General features: G+C 25.7%; 1 protein-coding gene and 3 long non-coding RNA genes across 5 annotated transcripts; 2 read left to right on the forward strand and 2 right to left on the reverse strand.

Annotated features, from left to right (window-relative positions):
• Window positions 1–3,019: 3,019 nt before the first annotated feature.
• On the forward strand, window positions 3,020–3,657 carry LOC140178084 (uncharacterized). The gene is made up of 2 exons (XR_011870279.1): window positions 3,020–3,322; window positions 3,422–3,657. It is a non-coding gene; the product is annotated as an uncharacterized lncRNA (long non-coding RNA).
• A 3,584-nt stretch (window positions 3,658–7,241) lies between these two features.
• Window positions 7,242–9,136, reverse strand: LOC112783795 (putative F-box protein At3g29830). Its single transcript, XM_025826873.1, has 3 exons — window positions 8,216–9,136; window positions 7,955–8,128; window positions 7,242–7,538 (listed from the first exon to the last, which is right to left on the reverse strand). Exons 1-3 carry the CDS (start codon window positions 9,134–9,136, stop codon window positions 7,242–7,244), a joined length of 1,392 nt encoding a protein of 463 aa, XP_025682658.1.
• Window positions 9,137–13,478: 4,342 nt separating this feature from the next.
• Window positions 13,479–15,070, forward strand: LOC140178215 (uncharacterized). 2 transcript variants are annotated; one of them, XR_011870481.1, is made up of 2 exons: window positions 13,479–13,778; window positions 14,798–15,070. It is a non-coding gene; the product is annotated as an uncharacterized lncRNA (long non-coding RNA). The 2 variants fall into 2 exon arrangements; XR_011870480.1 differs by having other exon boundaries at window positions 13,483–13,778; window positions 14,801–15,070.
• A 3,003-nt stretch (window positions 15,071–18,073) lies between these two features.
• On the reverse strand, window positions 18,074–18,566 carry LOC140178216 (uncharacterized). The gene is made up of 2 exons (XR_011870482.1): window positions 18,388–18,566; window positions 18,074–18,307 (listed from the first exon to the last, which is right to left on the reverse strand). It is a non-coding gene; the product is annotated as an uncharacterized lncRNA (long non-coding RNA).
• Window positions 18,567–22,319: the final 3,753 nt, after the last annotated feature.

Raw genomic sequence — 22,319 nt, forward strand, 5'->3', positions numbered from 1 at the left:
TGGTTTTATATGATATATATTGTTGATATATATTGTTCATATGAATTTTATTTTTCTTCTCTTTTATTATATTTCTTTTATTCATATGATATATATTATTGGTTTTATAAAATTTTTATCGTTTTTTATTTACATGAATTCTCGTTTTATATTTTATTATATTTTATTTTTGTTTTGGCTGAAATTTTTTATTTATTATTCAACTATGTAAAATTTATAATTATAATTTTCATATATTATATTTTATTGTAACTCTTTTTATAATATAGATTAATTGATTCCATCAAAAAAAGACAAACTAAATAAAAAATATTCATAAGTATTAATAAAATTATGAATGTTGGATGTCAAAAAAAGTCTTATAAGAATAAAATTATTGAGAGTATATTAATTTTGTATAAGATATTATTTTTTATGTATTTTATTAGTGTTTTATCTTTTATTTTAATATTTATTAGTGTTTTTATGTATTAAAATATATTTTGTCAATTTTTATATGTTACTTTAATTTAGTAAGTAAATATTAACTTTATTATAAAATAAATTAATAAGATCTATTCAAATATTTAAAGTAAAATAATAGAATAATATAAAAAAATAATATTTTAATTGATGTCTATTTTAGTAATTTTTCATCTAAAAGTGATTTTGAATAGTATAATCCAAACAACATTTATTTTACTATAATCAATTTTAATATAAAGATTGCCAAACATAATTCACGTTAACACAAACTTACTTTTCATCAAAAGCAAGTTTATAAAATCACTTTTATGCAAACACCCGTTTGCAAACTGAAATCCAAACACACACTTAGTAGGTGACCAAGTTAAGTTTAGTTTTGGGGATAAATTCTGGACTTGTTTCGGATAGGAATGGGTAGTTTTTAGGGAAGAATTGGTGTATGTAATCAAGATAATTATAGTGAAATTCTGTCACTGTTGTGATGGAGACTGAATGTAGGCTGCATTGCATTTAGCAGCTGAATCAGGATACTTTTGGGTGTGATTCTCTCTTTTTCTTTTTCTATTCGTGGGAGACAAAATTGAAAAATATCTCTTAACCGGTTACGAGACAAAAAGAAAATGTCTCTTGACCTGTTATGAGACAAAAAGCAGAAATATCTCCTGGAACTATTCTAAAAGGCAGAAAGTAACATTCAAAAAAAGAGGGCTAAGATTCAACCCCCATTTTCTTAGCCACTGATTATCATCGTATATTATGAAGAGAGAAGTTTTTTATTTTAGAGAGAGAAAAGAAGTTGTGTAAAACTGGGAGCTTCTGTTAAAAAAAGGAAGGCTGAACATAGAGATTAAAGACATAATATATAGTGCAATACTCAATTTAATCGATTGTAATATATTTTCAATTAATTGAATAAAAAAAATTTATATTTTCTTACAAAATTCAATCGATTGTGTTATATTTTTAATGAATTGAGAATTGTATTTACAATTGATTGAATACGAAAAAATTCATATTTTAGTGTGCAATTCAATTGGCCATGTTATACTTTTAATCAATTTTTTGACACCACTCTGTTTCTTATCAATTGATTGGTGTCAAATTAACAATAAACATAATTTTTCTAATTTTTATCAAGAGAAAAAACTCGTTAATTTATATTGTCAAAATACATATAGAGATCACTATTAATAGAAGATTTATTTTATTGTTATTTTTAATTGTTAATAAATATAAATAATAAAATAATAATTTATAAAATAAAAAATAAATTTTATAATTAAATAATATATGAAAGATTAATTTATAATTAAAATTATTTAATAATTAATAAAAAATTTAAAAATATATTTTATTACTAAAATTATTTAATAGTCTAAACACGATGATGTCGTCAAATTTTTTGTCCACAATATATTCATTGAGTTTAAAAAGATAAATTATTTATATGATAAAAAAATATTAAATGGTTGTGTTTCTTAAAGTTATCACCTGATCGTACCATTTTTTCTAAAATATCGTTTATATATAGATTTATTTAATATTTTGTTATTTTTAAACAAAATAGTGGATTAATATACATAATAGTTAATACAAGTCACTGGTTTGATTGAACCAAGCATTGGCAGCCACTGTCCAAGGGGGAAGTGAAGGGGAGTGAATATCTCAATTTCTTTCTGTCAATAAATATTATGGCTGGGCCGGGCCCCAGAAGCAACAGAATTATAGAAGAATCAAAGAAAATATGACAATAGTAATAATTTAATAAATAAAAATGTTATTTGTATCAATCACTAAAGTCAACCACTAATATATTTGTGTATAAATAAATATGTAATTTAATTTATTTTTAATGTATATTTATATTCCAATATATATTTTATATTAATAACTGATACAGTATTATTTTTTAATAAATAATGTTGACTATCCATCTATCTTTTTTAATTCATTCATACCCAACCACTCATTCTACAAACACGTTACTGTAAATACCTTCACAATTCGCCCTTCCAACTTCAAACACGCAGGCGCACGCCATGGCTTAGTTCCACTTTCGTGCAAAATGGTACTGAAATTCTTGTACAAATTACTCACCGCCGTTTCTTTCTACAGTTATTATATGTTGTCGTCGAGTTTCTTCTAAAAAAATAAAAAATAAAAAAAAGGATGGAGAAGAGTTTTCCATGCATTTCTCTGCAGTAGTCCCATGGAAATGCAGTAGCATTTCTCATGCAATATCCATCAACACGAAGAAACATTAATCTCTATTTCAACAAAAAAAAAAAAAAATAGAAGTAATGACCGTAGACGCCTCTCTTAGCTACCATGAGTTTCCCTAATTAATTAGTTTTCTCAAGAAAGGAAAATTCCCAACAACGCACCTGAACTATACAATTAATATAAGAATACAACAATATAAAAAATATCATGTTTTTACAAGTTAAATTTCATGCAAAGTTTACAAATGTTGACACGCTCATATCATACATGTAAATGTACACATGCATGCATCAAACACATCTATAAATACGAAATGGCGGATCAAATACACAAAAACAAATACAGTGTTAATTAGTCCATTGATCACAACATTTTACTAATTACATTACATCTCTCACAATGAGTCGACAAACTAAACCCCAAAATGTGGATCAGCTCATATCCCTTCGCGATCCACCCCGGCAGTCCCGCAGCAGCAACCAGCAACCTCACAGTGGCGGCAACAGTGACAGCAGCAACCAGCAGTCTCGTGGCGGCAGTGGCGGCGGCAGCAACAGAGCAGCGAAAATTGAAGACATGGCCTATACGCCTAACATGACCACAAAACCCACATGATCACTAGGAAACAAAACAGGTACTTAAAGTATATATATTATTATCTCATCGTTATTAAGCATGATGTGAAGAAGATGATAACTAAATATTATTCATCCTTTCAATATTTTTGTTGAAGGTACATGCATATGTGGAAGTGGGAATAAGCTTGCAGCAGCAGCAGAGATTGTTATTGTTGATCAAAGATTATTCGTTATTTGGTTAATTAATTGTAATTCGTTAATTATTATTGTTCGTTTCGTTCTTATTGGTCTGTTTAATTTGTAGCTTTTGAACATTATTATATAGAAAGCAATTTACAGAAATACTTGTTAACAAAAAAAAATTAATAAAACATAACTATAATTTAACTTATTTAATATTTATTAATTATTTTAATATTTATTAATTATTATGATAATTAATAAATATTAAATAAAAGTAAATTTTGGGTGAAATTTTTTTTTATTTTCTTAACATTACCGTTATATTTATAGGGAGATTTTGAAGATTTAATTAAGCGGCCATCACTAACTCATTTTCTTTGGATAAGCCTCCCAATTACTCCTTATATCATATCACCCCACCCATTTTATCTAATTTCCCACATGCTGCAACTCTATATTATCAGTTTATCACCCTTATCAACCATTTAAGGAAAATTATTTCTATTACTTGGCCAAGTTTTATTCAACCTCAATAAAGTTTTATTTGTATGTGCACCTTGATTATGTCTACTAATAATTATTTTAGAATTTAACAAAGATTAAATATAAATTTTTTTTATCATAAAAATCTAATAATATATCATAAAATAAATAAAAAAATTAAACTAATAAAATAAAACACATGAATAATTTTATATATTAACAAAATTAAAAATATTAAACCACATAAATTTGACCAAACAATTAAACTGTATCAGAGAATAATTTTATTTCTAGACATATTATTTTATTTAAGAAAAAGTATAATTAGACAATAGTTATTAATTTATTATCAAATAAATATGTTTTCGCTCCATCTAATCAAAATACATGCTCAATGATGAGTTTTTGAGTTTAATATATTATTAATATAAAATATTTTATATAATTATATACTTATATTTATATTTTTGGATGATTATTTATACATTCAATAAAAATAGTAATTTTTTAAAGATAAATATTATTAATTGAATGCATAGATAAAATTATTTTATATTAATAGTAGATTAAAATTAAATTTTGTTTAATACCAGATATAATTAAGTTGCACCCTCAAATACTTTCTCTCTCAAACAGTAGTATCTGCATATTTAAAAAAAAATTAAGATCAAGTAATTTTGTGAAACTAACTATTCAATAACAATGTTGCATTACTAATCAAACTGTTGTAAAATAAATAAATAAAAAACTATAAATATAAAGATGTAAATAAATAAATCTAATATTAATGTTCATAATTAATATTTTAATATAATAAAAATAATTTATATATATATATATATTTTACTAATATATATAGTAACTTATATATAAAAGAGATAAGAGTGTTTATATATTATGGTAGTATGTAAAAAAAGAAAAAAGTGCTTTCTTATTATTGTATGATATGCTTCAGACTTTACTATTATTTATGCACATACAAAATATTCAATTTTCAAAATTCATAAAGTTTAGTCTTTTTGAGAAATTAAATTTTTCTATTAAAAGAGTTAGCTGTCCAATATTGTGAAAAAAGTTACAATGTATTAAATGAGCATTTATTTATATTTATCACAACACTCTTTGTTAGATGTTCATTTAGGATGATGTCTCGTTAAAATTTTACTAATAAAATTTTAATAGAAAAAAATTAATAAAAAAATAGTACAATATCATTTGTAACATGGATTGTCTCATTAAAAACATTGTCAAAAAAAATTCAATAGAAAAAAAAACCTGACCAAAGAAAAAAGAGTATAATCTCCCCTTTTACCAAACATTATTTTATATCTTAAAATCGGCGCATCCCAATCTGATGTACCAATCTTTTAAAGGAAGATTTTGGAAGTGACTTTATAAATAAATATGTCATATTATTGCTTGAGCGGATCTGTTGGACTAAATTGATCCTTGATTTTGAAGATCATAAAAGTGAAGAAGAATTGTTTTGATTGGAGTTTCTAGAAAATGCGCTTTTAATCGAATAATTTGAACAAGTAATCTCGCAAACGCCAGGTTGCAAGAAAATAATAAGCACACATGTGACCATCTCGAATATGCGTCTATTAGGACCATAAAATATCTAAAAGATCCATATGGTGGATGAATAGGTCCACATATATCACCTTGAATAATTTCTAGGAATTCAGGAGACTCAAATCTAAACTTTACCGGTGATGGCTTTAAAATTAACTTTTATTGAGAACATGGAGCACAATAAAATTCACTAAATTTAAGAATCTTCTGAATGTTCATGAAAATTTTTAATAAATCTCCGCATCATGGTTGTTCTCGGATGACCCAATCGATCATGCCAAATTATAAGGGCTAGTAAATTTCTGTAGGTTTACAATGGCATGTGATTCAATTACACTAATTTTAGTATAATATAACCCGGATGAAAGTGAGAGTAACTTTTTTAATATAACCTTTTTATTTAAATCATGAGTTGTGGTATATAAGTACTCATGATTTTTCTCATTCATTGTTTCAATATGATATCTATTTCGGTGAATATCTTTAAAATTCAACAAGTTCTTTAGAGACTTGACAGATAATAGTGCATTATTTATTATAAATTTTGTTCCTTTGGAAAACAAAATTATAGCTCTTCGAAACCTTTTGTCACATTGTCCGAGCCAATAATAGTATTAACATATTCTTCTTTTGGTAAAAGATGTATAAAATATATATATTCTTCATTGTTGCGTTTAGCAACAAGAAGATAAGAAATTAGCTCAGAATATTTTTTAAATTCTTTTTCTCAATACTGTTGTTGCAGGAGCATATTCGAGTCATATAAGGTCGAAAAAGTTTTTTCTAACATGTCATTATTAGTTATCTTTTTTTCACATAATTTTATTCATGAGGTAATTCGGAACATTACTGAATTGTATTCATTTATGAATTTAAAATCCTTAGACATAAGTGTGTCCACTCATATCAGGTTTGAGAAAGTATCACTATTTTTTTATGATTATTAGACATTTTTTCAAAGTTTTTCCACATCTCTGCAGAATGTTTTAGTAGGAGATATTCATTTTTCAATCATTCGACAAGGTGACGACGAAGGAAGATCATGACTTTAGCTTTATCTTTCTGGAATGCATTATTTTCAACCTTAATAGAAGATCCATTGAATCAAGATGGATTTCGACATCTAATTTCTATGATAAGTAGTTGTTTCCAAATATATCAAGAGCATTGAATTCAAGATGAGAGAGTTTTGATATAATAAAAATTTATTACCTGAATTTTCTTAAATTTTGAACAGAATCTCGTGCTGATAATAAATAATAAAAAAAGAAAATTAATATAAAATGAAGAGATGTAAATAAATAAATCTATTAATATTTCAATATAATAAAAATAATTTATATATATATTACTAATATGTATTTATAAAAGAGAGAAGAGTATAAAAAAAGAGAAAAGTGTTTTATTATTATTGTATGTCATATGTTTTTACTACTATTTATATACATTGTAAAATATTCATTTTTCAAACTTTATAAAATTTAGTCTTTTTCGAGAAACTAAATTTTTCTATTGAAAATATTAACTGTCCAACATTATAAAAAAAAGTCACAATGTATTAAATAGACATCCATTCATGTACAAACCAACAAATATTATATTAAAATTTCATAGGATACATCTAAAGTTCATCAGTAGTTATTAGGGGAAAAAATTACTGTACAGACATATTTATCAGTGCACTCCTTAACCATATATTATTAACAAAGTGTTTTCTCCCAACCATAATAACAGTCAACGAATTATTATGGCCAAATCTCTTGAAGCCTTTGGAATATGGAGCAATTGCGATGCTAAAATACGACGCATCTCCACCGTGTGAGGGTCATCATTCTTGTTATTCAAAACATGGATGCTGAGCTTCGTCAAAATTGAAGCCGCACTGATGAAATAGGAGCATGCATAGAGTTGGTCGCTTGTTGCTATAAACCCATTCATTTCCACTTCCCTGAGGCTTCTTCTGAAGCAAGTTGGCACTGGCAACCTCTTCCAGAAATTCTTAAGATCCACATCATAAGGGACTTCATATTCCTACTAACACAAAAAATTGTTCTTCTTGTTGTTGTTAAAATTTTAATTATGTGCTTATAATTAAGAATCTTGTTAATATGTACAACATATTAAAAATATTGAAAAATAAAATTTTTTATTAAAATAAATTAAAAATATCAGAAATTAAAAACATGTTATTATTATATTTCATAAAACGTGCTTTTCAAAATAGCTAAATCCTATAATTAAAAGGAAAAGTTTAGGGGCCAGCAGTTTTATTGAATTTTGATCAGCGTGTAACCAGTAGAGAAAGGTGAGTCATTGGATGAAATTTCACACCAATCTCACACCATCAAATTATCATTGATGGCTAGTTGATGGCTAACAATCACAAAAATTACTGGGCTAGCATTGCTCTAATTAAAATGAAAAGCATTTGAATTGAATAGACTCACGGAGAGGATATTGCAGTGGTGAAGGTCTATGGTAACTTTGGTCAACCTAGGACAACTGTTGAGAAACCAAAGGAATCCGCAAAATTCTTGGGGATGCATTTGGATTTTCATCTTCAAGTGTCTCACCCTCAAACCCCCTGGTAGCCTCACCGGTTCATCTCCCGAAGGAATCACCTTTCATTCATTAACAAATTAATAAAATCACAAAAAACGTTTTAGTTACCAAAGAAACCGTTGCAATACCAGACATATACGAAGTACCTGAAGAATCACGCTGCAAACTGTAAGAACATTGACCGCAAAGAAATCTTGAAGAAAATTCTGAAGTTCGTTGCCACATTCAAAGAACTCATCCATGGGGCTTAAATCAAGATCTGCCTCTTCTATGGTACCAGCTTCCACCTTCACTTCAGACACCGGCGGCACTGAACCACAGTACTTGAAAACCTTCAAATTTGGCGCCTCAAAACCAATATAATCCGTTCCAATTATGCACCTATCAATCACCAACTTCTTCAGTTCCAATTTCTTTACATCAAAGGATTCAATATCCCAACAGTTCTTCAGGCTCAAACTCTCGATCCACTCGCACGTCGATAACAGCGTCCTAATCGATTCCAATTTCAACGGAATCCAAGCAAGAGTCACATCTTTCAGTGCCACAAACTTGGCGAAATTTTTTGTTTCGAAACTGCACGAGTGCAGTTTCAAACTCTCGAGCTTCTGGTGCAGTTTCTTGTTCTCGTAAAGGTGTCTCGGAAATTCAACCGAGGCATCGTGGATATTCTCTTCAGGATGTTCGTCCTCCCACTGCGCTTCGGCGAAATCGAGTTCCAAATCTTTCACGCCGTCCTCTACGGCGAAATCGACGTAGGCTCCAACGATGTCACCGCAGTTCGAAGGAGGAGAAACCCTGAGGGTGAATTTGTCTTGGAGATGGTTGTTTTTGTGCAATGTGATCCAGATCTTGATGAAGTTGTTGAAAGCCTTCCTTTGCGGTACTTCAACGTTGTTGCATTCGAGTTGGTTGTTCTTCACTGTGTTGGTAGATTGCCACAGCTTCAACCACTTCTTGGAAAGGATACATGTTTTCGCTGCTTCTTTGAAAGGAAGCGAGGAAAGAATGTTGAGAAGAAGCTCTTCGGGTAATGAAGAAATTTTGTCGGTTTCTTTTTCTGCCATCTTTCTAGTTCTTGAAATGGTTATGGAATGTGGAGCTATGAAGAATTATTAATTATATTTATAGGGAGGTTTTTGAATATGAAGTGGTGCAAATTAAAAGACATAACCTTTTGAAGGGAAGGGTTTTGACTTTTGTGTAGTAGTTTCAAAACAATGCAATGAATAGGAGAGCCGAAATGTTTGGTAACCAACCAAAAATAAACAAAAATATTGCATAAAATGACACTATAAATCTATATTATATTATTATCACTACATTAGATTTCGTGATTCCTGATTAATTAGATGATGTATGCTTATTAAGACTCATCAATTAAACCGTATCTTTTTTTTTAATATGGAAATTTCAAATAATTGAGAGCTTGTGCGCTGAGGAAAAAAGCTACTTTGGATCTCGAGCAATACCTTATAGAAGATATATTTCTCAAAACTATGAATGTTGTTGTTTACTCATATCGCATAAGGTGACAAGCGAAAATGTCGGAGACCCAATTTTGTAAGATCGGGCACGTCTTAGTATTAAGTTATACTACTTGTACACTAAAATCAACCAATAGTATAAAATATACCTTAAAATATAAATATATATTAAAAATAAATTAAATTATACATATATTTATACACAAAAATAAATTCTAAATTTTTAAATTATAAAAATTTTGATGTTATATCATATAATAAATTTATTTTATTTAAAATTTTAAATTGATAAAAAAATACATAAATCATTATATTTCTAATAGTACTGTTGAGCTACAGAATAAATACTTAATTAGTAGGGACCAAACCAGTTATTGTGATTATCTCCTTTGGCAACCACATTTATTTACATATATTTACACACACAAATTAAAGCACATTTTGCCAAAGGAGAGTTGCCCTGTTAATTCGCACTCATTATTGCTACTATATGCCAGGTCACTCATGCATAAAACCCTACCCGCTCTCTATATATAGTCATTTTGTTGAGTTTGAAGAGCACACCAAAATAAGAATATTGTATTTCAAATTGAACATTTTCATTGATCACAATCACAAATTCACAATATTATTAACTATGAAAAAGTCTTGGGGCAGCAGCTTCATTAAATTCTAGCCAGCATCTAATCAGTAAAGAAAAGTAAACTATTGGATGAAATCTCACACCATTAAAATCATCACCGATGACTATTTGATAGCTATAAATCACAAAAGTTGCTGCTCGCTAACACTCCTCTATTGATCGATTGCATTGATTGATATATCGATCTGCATGGATGATCTCAGCAAACCTAAGAATATCTCCAAGGGAATGAACTTTGCAGAACCAAAACAATCGCAGCAGCTGAAGCCTCACGACAAAAAAATTAAGAAGAGTGAGGCTGTGAAAACTGAAGACATGGGTTATAATATTCGTATGACTAAGCATCCCAAGGGACTCTAGCAGTCTAGCGTGCATAATAGTTCCATAAGACACTGTGATTCTCATAACAAAATATGATAAGATTTTGAGGATGTGATATAAAGAATAAAGGCACAATTATTTTATTTTTATATTTTATTTGGTAATAAATTAAATATAAAAAGAATAAATTTTAAAAGTCTAATTTATTTTTTTATTCAAAATATTTAGAAAAAAAAATATAATGATAAAAATTATAATTATAAAAAGATAATAAAAATAATGAAAGAAAAAATATAAAAAAATAAGTTGTATCTTTTATTAGTGTTTGTATCATTCTTGTTAATAAAAATATAAAATACATTAATTCTATATTTTTAGGTATGTTTCTGTCTGTCTCATCTGTCAAATATATTTTTATATTTTTGTGTTTAAGTTTTAGCATCTTATGCTTAGAAACAAATATAGCTTAAATGTTATGTTTTCTATTAATTGAAAAAAAAAATTTCTTTTTTTTTTTTATGTCAAAAGGTATTAGAAATTAATTTTTAGTTAGTTAACATTAGTCAATTTTTTTAATTCTAAAAATTTTTATTTTACGAAGAATTTAGGGTTTAGAAATTATAACAGTCTAATTAAGGTTAAAAATTTATAATTTTAAATCTAAAATAAATAAAAAAATAAAATTACTTTATGTTAATTAAAATACTTAAAAGTATCTAGAATTAAGAATATCATTAGATCTTTAATTATATATTTTTCGAAAAAATATTCTATTAATTTTAATATTTTTTTATATAAAAAAGACCTAATTAAAAACAATGCAAAAATTCAATTAAAAAATATAAAAATTTAGTTATAAATTTAAAAATATTATAGAGATAAATAGAGTAATTAAATTTTTTTTTAGTGTCTGTGAGTAAATTGTTGTCCAAGCATATTTAATTTTATCACTCTCAAATTTTAATGTGTTTTTTATTTTGATATTTTATCATTCTTATATGTGTTGTGCTTAAATTTTCATAATATATATAACTTTTTTTACGATATAGTTGACTTAAATTTTTCTTTAATTGCAAATTAGTTGCTTTTTTATCTAATAACTAAGACCATATAGTGGAAACATAAACAATTTTGCTTTAAATAAAGAAGATAACATAAAATACATTTAATATAATGTAATTAATTTAATCTTCAGTATTATAAATTGTGATGTCTTTCAATTGTTGCTATTAGTCGTCTAAACTGGAGGAGGCAAGGGAAGGGAAATAACTATTTTTTTTTTCTTTTGTGTACACCGTGAAAAAACAAAGGAACCTTCCACATGTAAGCAAACGGAAATCTGCAAAAAAAAAAAAAGAAAATCATTTTATTATACATGGAACTGTAAAATACAGAGCCAATTTAATCGACCTGGGTCCTCTTAATTAATTAGCGAAGGATAGTACCGAAATAAAATATATATTATATCCATCTTTGAATAATTCATACTCAGAATACACGTTTTCATAAAAATCTTGCCCCATTAAGTTCAAATGTACAAGCTATGGTATATGCCTTTAGCTTCATCTTTCGCTCAAATGACACTGAAATTATTATGAAAATTACTCAGTTTATCTCTCTATGGACTCAATTGTTTAACAAAACAATTTAAAACACAATTATACTATGTGAAAAAAAATAATCACTTATCAATCACTGTGTATATATATTTGGGATATAAATTTTTTTATAGTACTATATATTATAAACAAGTTTCGTTATTTTATTATAACAAGTTTATTGTTTTGTTAGCTAGCTAATTATTTAATTAAAATATATATATATATATATATATATATATATTTGGTGATTGATTTTTAATTTACATATAAAATTTTTATTTAAATATTTGTTATCTGAGGTTATAATATATTAGAATCAATTAAATTTAATTAGAAATATTTAGCATATGTGAATATTTATTTTAGCATATTACGTCTTTATTATATATTTCGATTCCCTTATCACCTATATATATCCTTTTATATATTGTATTAGTTTACATAAACTTAAATAAACACAAATTTTTTTCTATTGTTTTCTCTTGCCTTATCTGAAATGAAAAATAGGATTTGACTTCATTTTATGTATTTCACTTCATAAAGCGTTCATATAAAACAATTTCTAAGAGATCTTTGTTCAGCAAATTTTATATTTTGCTTATTAATTTTCATATTTCTTTTCAGAAAATGAAAAATAGTGCTCTAATCACATACATCGTTTTTTATTGCCCCTCCCTCTCTATTAGAGAGTATTCAGTATTAGAGTTTAAAACTATATATTAGATATAGCAAAAGGTTAAATTTTAAAGAAAAATAATTCATAATATACATATACTGTTAAAACCTCTTAATAATTTATTATTAATATATGTTTAAATTATTCATATATTTTCAATTAATGCAAGACCGCATAGCAATGCTCATCTCGTCTAAATACCGGATTAATTACTTTACTTTGATTTTTTTTTTTACTTAAGATAGGAGACTTGAACTCGCAACCTCTTAATTGAATATAGGAAGACTATGACATTTGAGCTATAAATTCATTGGCAATTATTTTACTTTGATTGGACCAAAAAGAAACCGATATATATATTATGTAATCGTCTTCCATGCATCTTCTACATGACAGTTTCCTTCGTTTCTTGTTGCTCTAGATTTCTTCTTAATTTTACCAACAATTTCGTTGTATATAGCTAATAAAATAATTATAATTAATAATGTTAAATTAAATATATATATTTTACAAGCTAAATTAAAATTCATAGGATATTTACATGATGAGACGCGTATACGCATTTGAGACCTAATTTACCTTTGATTACTATGGCACGTCATTCATGCATGCAAAAAAAAAAAAAAACCCTAACCCCTCCTCTCTATTACTATATATAGCCATTCTGTGGAGTTTGATCAAGATCACACAAAACAAGAATTTTGTATTTCAGATTGAACATTTTCATTTATCACATTAGTGTATATTGGTTGCATTTATTATTGTATTGATTAATATCAATTAATCTCCATGGCTGATCTCATCACCAAACCTCAGAATATTTCCAAGTTTATGAACTTGGAAGACCCAAAAAAACCGCAGCAACCGAAGCCTCAGAAGAAGAAGAACGACAACAACAACGATAAAGTGGGAATTGAAGACATGGGCTATAACCCTCGTATGACTAAGAATCCAAACGGACGAAACTGATTCCCAAAACAGGTCTACCGTGCAATAACAGTGTTCTGCTCTTTTATTTTATTTTTGTATAAATGGTGTAGACACACATTTAGTTTTAAAAATTTAATTTTAATATATTATCATTATAAAATATATTTTACACATTCGTTTTTTAATAATCATTTATATTGTCAATATAAAAATAATTTTTTAACGTAACATTATATAATTAAATATGTATATATATATGTAAAATTATTTTGTATATATTAGCAGTATATTAAAATTAAAATTTTAATTTTAATATTATTAAATTTTGATTCTTCTTTTATTTAATATACTTTAATCCATGATTTTTATTTTTATTATATATATTTTTTAGATTAATAATCAAATTAATTCTTAAAAATGGTTCGTTTTTTAATTTTTTTTGAAATATTTTATCAATTAAATGAGTCTTTTAAATATTATAAATTAATTATTTTTATCTTTCAGTCACTCAATTGATAATTTTTCGATTAATGACATAGAACATTAAAGTTATATTAGGATTAGAGTTTATTATATAATTAAAAAAATTAATTAAATTGATGAATTTTCCTAAATATATTTGATTAGCATTCAATTGAACATACTAGAGTATCATGTATGCTATCGGTTAATGTTCTATGTAATTAATTATTGTTGATGAAAATTATATTTGTGTAATAAAAGGATAAAAATAATTAATTTATAATCTTTGAATGAATAATTTGATTGATAAAATTTTTTAAGAGAGAATTTAAAACATAGCCCATATTCATGAACTAATTAATTTAACCATTAACCCTGTTTATTTATACTTCATATGTAATACCAATTTTAACTGTAAAATTTTTTGTCTTCTTTTTTTCTTCTGAAAAAAATGATTATTTTTTACTTGTTTGCTATGTTAGCTTACCTTAAACACACTAATGTTAAGTGAAAAGTGATTATTACAGATATTTGTTTTTGATATGTTCTCTGATGTCATTTCTTTTATGCATGACACTGATCATGATATGCTCTTCATTTTGTTACAGCAGGTATATAATATGTATGTGGAAGTGGGGACTATATCTGTAGATTGCTTTGGAACAATAATACTTCTGGCAGCAGGAGTAGCAGAGATTATTATATTGTTGGTCAAAGATATATATATATTTCATTATTTTTTATTTAATTAATTCATATTATATTGTTGTTCGTTTCATTGGTTAATACTAGAAGTGCAAAATTTAGAGCTAGGAGGCTGTGATCTCTCACTTTCTATGTATTATTTAACTTTATAATGAACAATATAATCTTCTCTTAAAGTTTGTGCAATTTTCATTGATGGTAATATGATGGTGATATATATATATATGGTGAATTGATAAGCATATTAATGATATATCAACTCTAAAAAAAATTGGTATAAACTATCACGTTTTTTACTGTTAATTTTTTATCACATATATTGTTTATTTATTTTAGATCATACAGCATAAATTTAATAATTTTGAAGCTCATTATATTCTTCTATTTATTCATATGCTTAAACTAAAAGGATAATCTTGATTTAAAATTAATCAGTTTTTTTTTAGGTCAGGAAATTAATATCAGTTTTATCTTTACTCTTATGTAATTAAGCCCAACAGAGGGACAAGACTAAAAGGCTGCATTTGGTTATAAAACTGGATAAGACCAAATTTCGAAAATAATAAGACAAAAAATATAAAAATTAATATTTTTATATTTTATAAAATATAAATTAAAATATATTATTTCAGTATTTTTTGACATAATATCTTTTTTATATTTTATTTATTAAATATAATTTTATATCTCAATGTTCATATCTTAATATCTTGTGTCTATAGATAAGCGTAGTCAAAATATTCTCACATGAAAAATAAAGATATTATTTTGATGTGTCACAAAATGATTTTGTTATATGTTATTAATTTTATTATCTAACTTATAAAATGATTAATTTTATTTATAGTTGTATCCTTTATGAATCAATTAAAATATTAAATATTTTGAAGACTAAATTAATGTAATTAATTTTTTAAAAATTATTTTGACAATTAATTTTCTTTTATGCATGGCCCCTTAATTAACCTACACACGGGGTCAAACACTCAACTTAATTGAGAATGTTATTTGCAATGCAAGTATATTGTATTGAAAAATAAAATCATTCTCTCTAAACCTGAAATTAAAAAATTGCTCAGTATCTTCTTCTGTTTTTTTTTATATTTATTTATTTATTTATTGGATATTATTATTATAACTTCGAAAATTTAATTAAAGAATCTTGACAGAAGTAACTAATTAATACTATAACTACCAAAAACTGATGATAACTATATAGCTAGAATCAATGTTATAAAAGGAAATCTTAACAGACCAGTTGTTCCACTAGATAATTTGATTTGTAACAACAAATTATTGATTCAATAGTAACATCAATTTCTTATTAAGATATTTTACAATGAGAAACGCACTTATATATTACAAAATACTCCTTACAAATGCATTGACACTTAATATGAACTTGATTTGGATATATATTAGGTCTTGTTGTGAATAACGTTGATGATGAATTATACATTGAAATTACCAAGTAATTTACATTGAAATTCCTACCATTATTTCTCTCGTATTGTATAATACAAAAACATTGAATTCCCATAGCTGTGGAGTTACTTGCGTTACAAGATTTATCCACGCTGAGTCGGCAACTAATGCAAGGCCTATAATATTAATACGTTAAATAATGTGGTGATTAAGGTGGTATTGCTCTCAATTTACATAGAAACTATGAGGAATTGAAATTAAACTCTATATTAGTACAGTCAAATGGGTTTGTTAAACTTTGAATCCACACGCCGGAGTATAAAAACATAGTGGGGCCTAATAGATCTGGTGGCACATGTTGCTGACTTTTCTGCTACAACTTTGTCTTATTTTTGTTGGACGATTAATTAAGTTAGTATAAACGATAAACATAACAATAACAGGGTGAATTTCACAAACATTCATGGTATTAATTATTGTCGCCTATAGTTTATAAATCTGACAGTTTCTTTCATAGACACTGGCTTAATTTCGGATCAATAGAAATCAGAAGAGTAATTTGCAGAAGTAATAAGAAAGACAGAAAAATTTTGTGATCAGAATTTTGTGCAATAGAACTCAATTGTTCAATAGCAAAAGTCCACTTTTTAACTATAGGTGACCCTTCTTATATATCACATACTTAATTATTACAGCTGCTCTAAGACTATTATATAGTAAAATAGAAAAATTGGTTAGAAACAGAAAATTTATTTTCTGTCCTTGATTAACTGAGTTCTTGAATTTTGTTATTTTTAATTAGCTGAGTATTTTAGATAGTTTATCTTATTTCTAGTTTAATTTACAATTCTATGTTTTAAATTTGAGTGTCGAAATTTTAAGATTGTCTCTGACTTTTTCAAAATTTTATACATTATGTACGTTGGCACATTTATCATACTGAACCCCAGTTCTTATTTCATACATATATTGTTGCTTTTCAAATGCAGGTCGAGAGATACCTTAGTGAGTGTTTAGAGTTTTTTCTACAAGCGAAGTTGATTATTTTGGGATTACTATATTTTGTTTTATACTTTGTATATATGTATATAGATTCTTCTCCGTTTATATTTTATGTTTTGTCTCTCCTAGAGGTCGACTTGGAGAAATAGAAGTATGTATCATGTCTCTTGAGCTGTTTTTGGGTTATATATGCATCTATATATACTCTGGCCTATATACTCTAAAAAAACATATTTTGTTGATTCACATATTTTATTATCGTAAATATTTAATAACAAAAAAAATTAGTTAAAAATAATTAGAATTTATCTTATTTAATATTTATAAATTATTATAATAATTAATAAATATTAAATAAGATATATTTTATTTTATTTTCTAACGTTACCAATCTATTATATACTTATAAATTATTACAATAATTAATAAATATTAAATAAGATAAATTTTATTTTTTTTTCTAGCGTTACCAATCTATTATATACATACGCATATAAATTAATCATTGGATCGAAACAATCACAACACTACTATAGTACACTACTATAGCTCGCTACCGTATCCCAAAATTGAATGTATTAGTATATTTCTCATGCAGTTCCTGTTCCTCCTTTAGTGCTCGATCAAATTAAATAACGTAACAGATTGAGAAGCAATTAATGTTCCCCTTTAGAGTTTTAACGTTCATATGGCAAAATTTCCTCAATTATATTTAGTATGGTTTAGACTTTAGAGTTTTAACACCGCACAAATAAATGCATATCATCACATTTTATTACTAAGATAAATCTCACTTGTTTTACAATGAGAAACACATTAAATTAAAGTACAACTATTGGAGATAGAAGCACATATTTTAACAAATGTAATTAAGTGGAGTCAAACTAACAAATAAAATAAACAAATAAGACCACTACATATATATATATCCTCCTCATGGTACGTACTTAATTGCACTGCTTCATTCACCAAAAGCACACTTGAATCTGTAACGAACAAAATCGAACACTATAAGAAATTAGTATGCTGATGAAATAAATAAGAATATAAAGCAAAGCATTAGTACGTAGTGGGATTATGATTTGGTCCTTCTTGCAAAGGCATCTTGAATAGTTGGCAACTTTTTTACAGGTTTTGGAGGAGGATTTGAATTAGTAGGAGGTGGCCTTGTCACAGGGCACAGAACCTTTTGAATGCTTATGTTTTGGCTACTCATTATTTGGAATCTTATGAATGTTGATGATCGATGAAGCATAACAATATGAGAATCCTCTATTTATAGGGGGTGCTTCATTAATTCCTTGTTCACAGTAACCGAAATTACCAAGTGATTCATGTTAATCTACATAGAAATTTCTATCATTTTATTTTTCATATTACATTTCTCATTTTTACAAATTGAATATCTGATTTAGTTTGCGTGAAAAATGTAGCTTGTGGCACAAGGATATATCCGCGGTGATGTGAGTCGTCACACCCAAACCGTGGCAAAAACCGTCATGAAAATTTCAGAAGAAATTTAAGCAATTGAAGTTTAATAAAAATAAGTTCTAACAAGCAAGGAGTTCAACGTTCAATATTACTACTAATACGCGCTACGGACACGGTTGAATAGTTGGAATAATATAAATATCAACAATGCTAGGGAACTAACTCTATATAAGCCAAGAATCAGCCAACTGGTAATCGGATGTTGCTACTAATAGACACACGGATGTTTCTTTTTCTTGTAAATTGGATGGTTTTGGATATAATTTCTATGTTTCATGTGTTACGCATTAATAAAACATAATTAATTATATGGAATCAACTAATGAATGATTAAAGCATCTGTTCCGTGATTCTCTCCTAACACTAACGTGGTCAACAATAATTTAACAAACAAATTAAATTATAAATTAATAAACCTAATTATAATTAATTATGTTGTTCCATTCTTGGCTGATTATTAGTTGGTTCCATATACTTTTCCTATAAATATATGCATAATTTAAGTGGGATTATATAAATTATTAAAATTTATTTGTTAAAACTAATTTAGTGATTGAACGGGTTAAATAATAACAAAAAATTTTAAAATTTTTTGCAAGATGCCTCTAAAAAAGTTAGAACAATTAAAATATAAAATATACTACTTAAATTATGCATATATTTATATAAAAATATATAATAACTAATTTTGATTAATTTTGATATATAAATAATATTTTTAAATAAAAAATATATAAATACTAAATTTAAATACTAAGTTTAAATAGTAGCTACGAGAAATTTATGATTTTGTTTATGATACAAGTTTAAAGCAAACACTTTTTTTTTCATCCCTTCTGTTCTTTTACCTTAAAAAGAAATTAACTACATACTCATTGTAGAGGGTTATTAATTAAGATTTGAAATTCTAGACATACAGAAATTTTGCGTTAACTTAACTGGAAATTACTCCATTAATAATTAACTTCACGCACACGACAACAAATTAAAAGTTTGTAGTTTAGTCAAATTAATGTGGATACGATGTTTGACTGACGGTACTTTAATTTCTTTCAAGCCGTATAAGAGGTTGGTGGGATTCTTTATTCTTTTACTAAAAAAACTTTCTGCTTGTACCCTCATTTTGTTTTATTTCTTTATAAAGTTAAATATTTACACCAAGGTCAAACATATTATTTTTCACTTCAAAAGGTAACGTGTATTTTATTCGTAAAAATAATAGTGTATGTTAATTATATTATGCTTCATATTTCACCTTAAGAAAACGATAGCAATAATATATTTTTTGATAAAATATATTTTTTGTCTTTAAATTTGATCAAAATTTTAAAAATATTTTTAAATTTTATTTTGTTTTAATTTTATTTCAAAAAATTTTTATTTGTATCAAATATATTATTGACAATTGAATTTGCATAAAATTTAAGACTAATCGAATAATAATGCATGAAAAATTAGTTTGAGAATATATTTGATATAAATCGAAAATTTTTGAAACAAAATTTCAACAAAATAAAATTTATAAATATTTTTAAATTTTTTACTAAATTTCAGAAAGAAATATATACTTTAATTTCCCGTATATTTTTATTGAAAAACATTAATGCATATTTGTTCTGCAATTAAAAATAACAAGAATAATGTTAGAAAATAGTAATTTTAGTACTTTATAATTATTAATTGACTATTAATAATATTTTTAATAATGTGAAATTATATTTAATAATAAAAAATTATTTATTTTTTTAATAATTAAATACCGACAAAAAACACAAAATTATTGACTCTAGACTTTTCTCAAAAATAATACTCCAAGCATTCACGAATGCTGTTATCGATAACCAATTGATGAGTACGACCCGTCAAAAGTTTGAACATGAGTAGCGACTAGAAAGTCAGGTTTTTGTTTTTTCCTTACTGCGAATTCAGTGCATTACAGGGTGATATTTATCAGAAAGTTAGGATTGATCATGCATGAGATTAATTAAAAATTAACTTTAATGCGTATTAAAATTAACTTTAATGAGTATTAAAATTAAGTGGATCTAACTTAATCTAAAATCTAGTTTAATATATAGGAAGTAGAGATTTTGCACGTTTATAAACTATCTAATAGACATATATTTAAGATGTTTTATATTTTAATTATAAATTATTTAGAGGTCAAATATATATATATATATATATATATTCATTATTTTTAATAAAATTTTAATATATTTATTTAACATATATATTAAAATCAAAGTGTTTCATCTAAAATTTATCTATTTGATTTTTAACATTGTTCAATAAATATATTAAAAATTTTATTAAGAATAATGAATTAATGAATCAATCTATCTTACAACATAATTTTTAGACTTCTAAAATAATAAATATTTATTTAAAATCAAAGTGTTGATCTAAAATCTATTAATGAAGTAAATCTAAGTATTTACACTAAAATATATATTACCCCGGAAAAATCTTACATTAAATTGTTTAAATCTAAAATATACAACTGATTTTAATTTTTTAAATATTACGTGATATATTTTCTTTATATATATATATATATATATATATATATATATATATATATATATATATATATATATATATAACTCATTGGTCCAATTAATCGAAGCATTGGTGGCTTTCCAAAGCGGGAAAATTAAGGAGTATGTATCTCTTAATTTTCTTTAATAAATACGCTTAAGTGGAATATTTTATTAATATAATATTTTTATGTAGTCACCAAAAAAAATTTTAAGTGTTTTTTTTTCTCATTTAAAAAAAAATGCGATGACATATAATATATTATGCTTAACAATATTAGTCTAAATATATATATTTTTAAAAAAAATTAGTTGAAGTTGATTGATGTAATAATGTGTGCCAATCAAATTATTAGAGAACGAATTATATTTTTTTGAGCAAATATTATTTAATATTGGTTAATTTTTTATTATTATAAAATTATTTTTGAAAAAAATATTTTAAAAAATTTAAAATTTAATAAAATTTAATAAAAAGAAACCTTCAAAATTTAGAAGAAAGAAATATTTAAAATTAATTAAAAAATAACCAAAATCTAGAAATGAATGTCATGTGTGACGTAATCGCTACAGTCGCTCTCTTGTGAGTTGTCGACTGCGGAAGATGCGCTGCTTCCGTCGGAGGACGAATGAGGTGGGGTGATAGACGGTGCAGCGTGAATTTGAAGAAGAAACAGAAGAGGAAAAAATAGATGAATATATACGGTGCAAATACTTGAAAGCGTATTTTTTAAAATGGACGGCATATATAATTGATTACTTATATTTTTTATTTTTATCTTTAAGAGATTTGAGTTTTTATTATTGTATTAAATATTGGTTGAAAAGTTGGTTATCAAATTGGCTCCCATAATTTCTCAAACTATTAATATGGGCAGGCCCAGTAAGTAACTGAAGAATTAAAGAAAATAAGATGAAAATTTAATAAGAAGACAACACTCGTACTAAATAAAGTAAATAACAGGTT

Source organism: Arachis hypogaea, chromosome 13 (genome assembly GCF_003086295.3).
Source record: "Arachis hypogaea cultivar Tifrunner chromosome 13, arahy.Tifrunner.gnm2.J5K5, whole genome shotgun sequence".
In the NCBI taxonomy this organism is placed as follows: domain Eukaryota; kingdom Viridiplantae; phylum Streptophyta; class Magnoliopsida; order Fabales; family Fabaceae; genus Arachis; species Arachis hypogaea.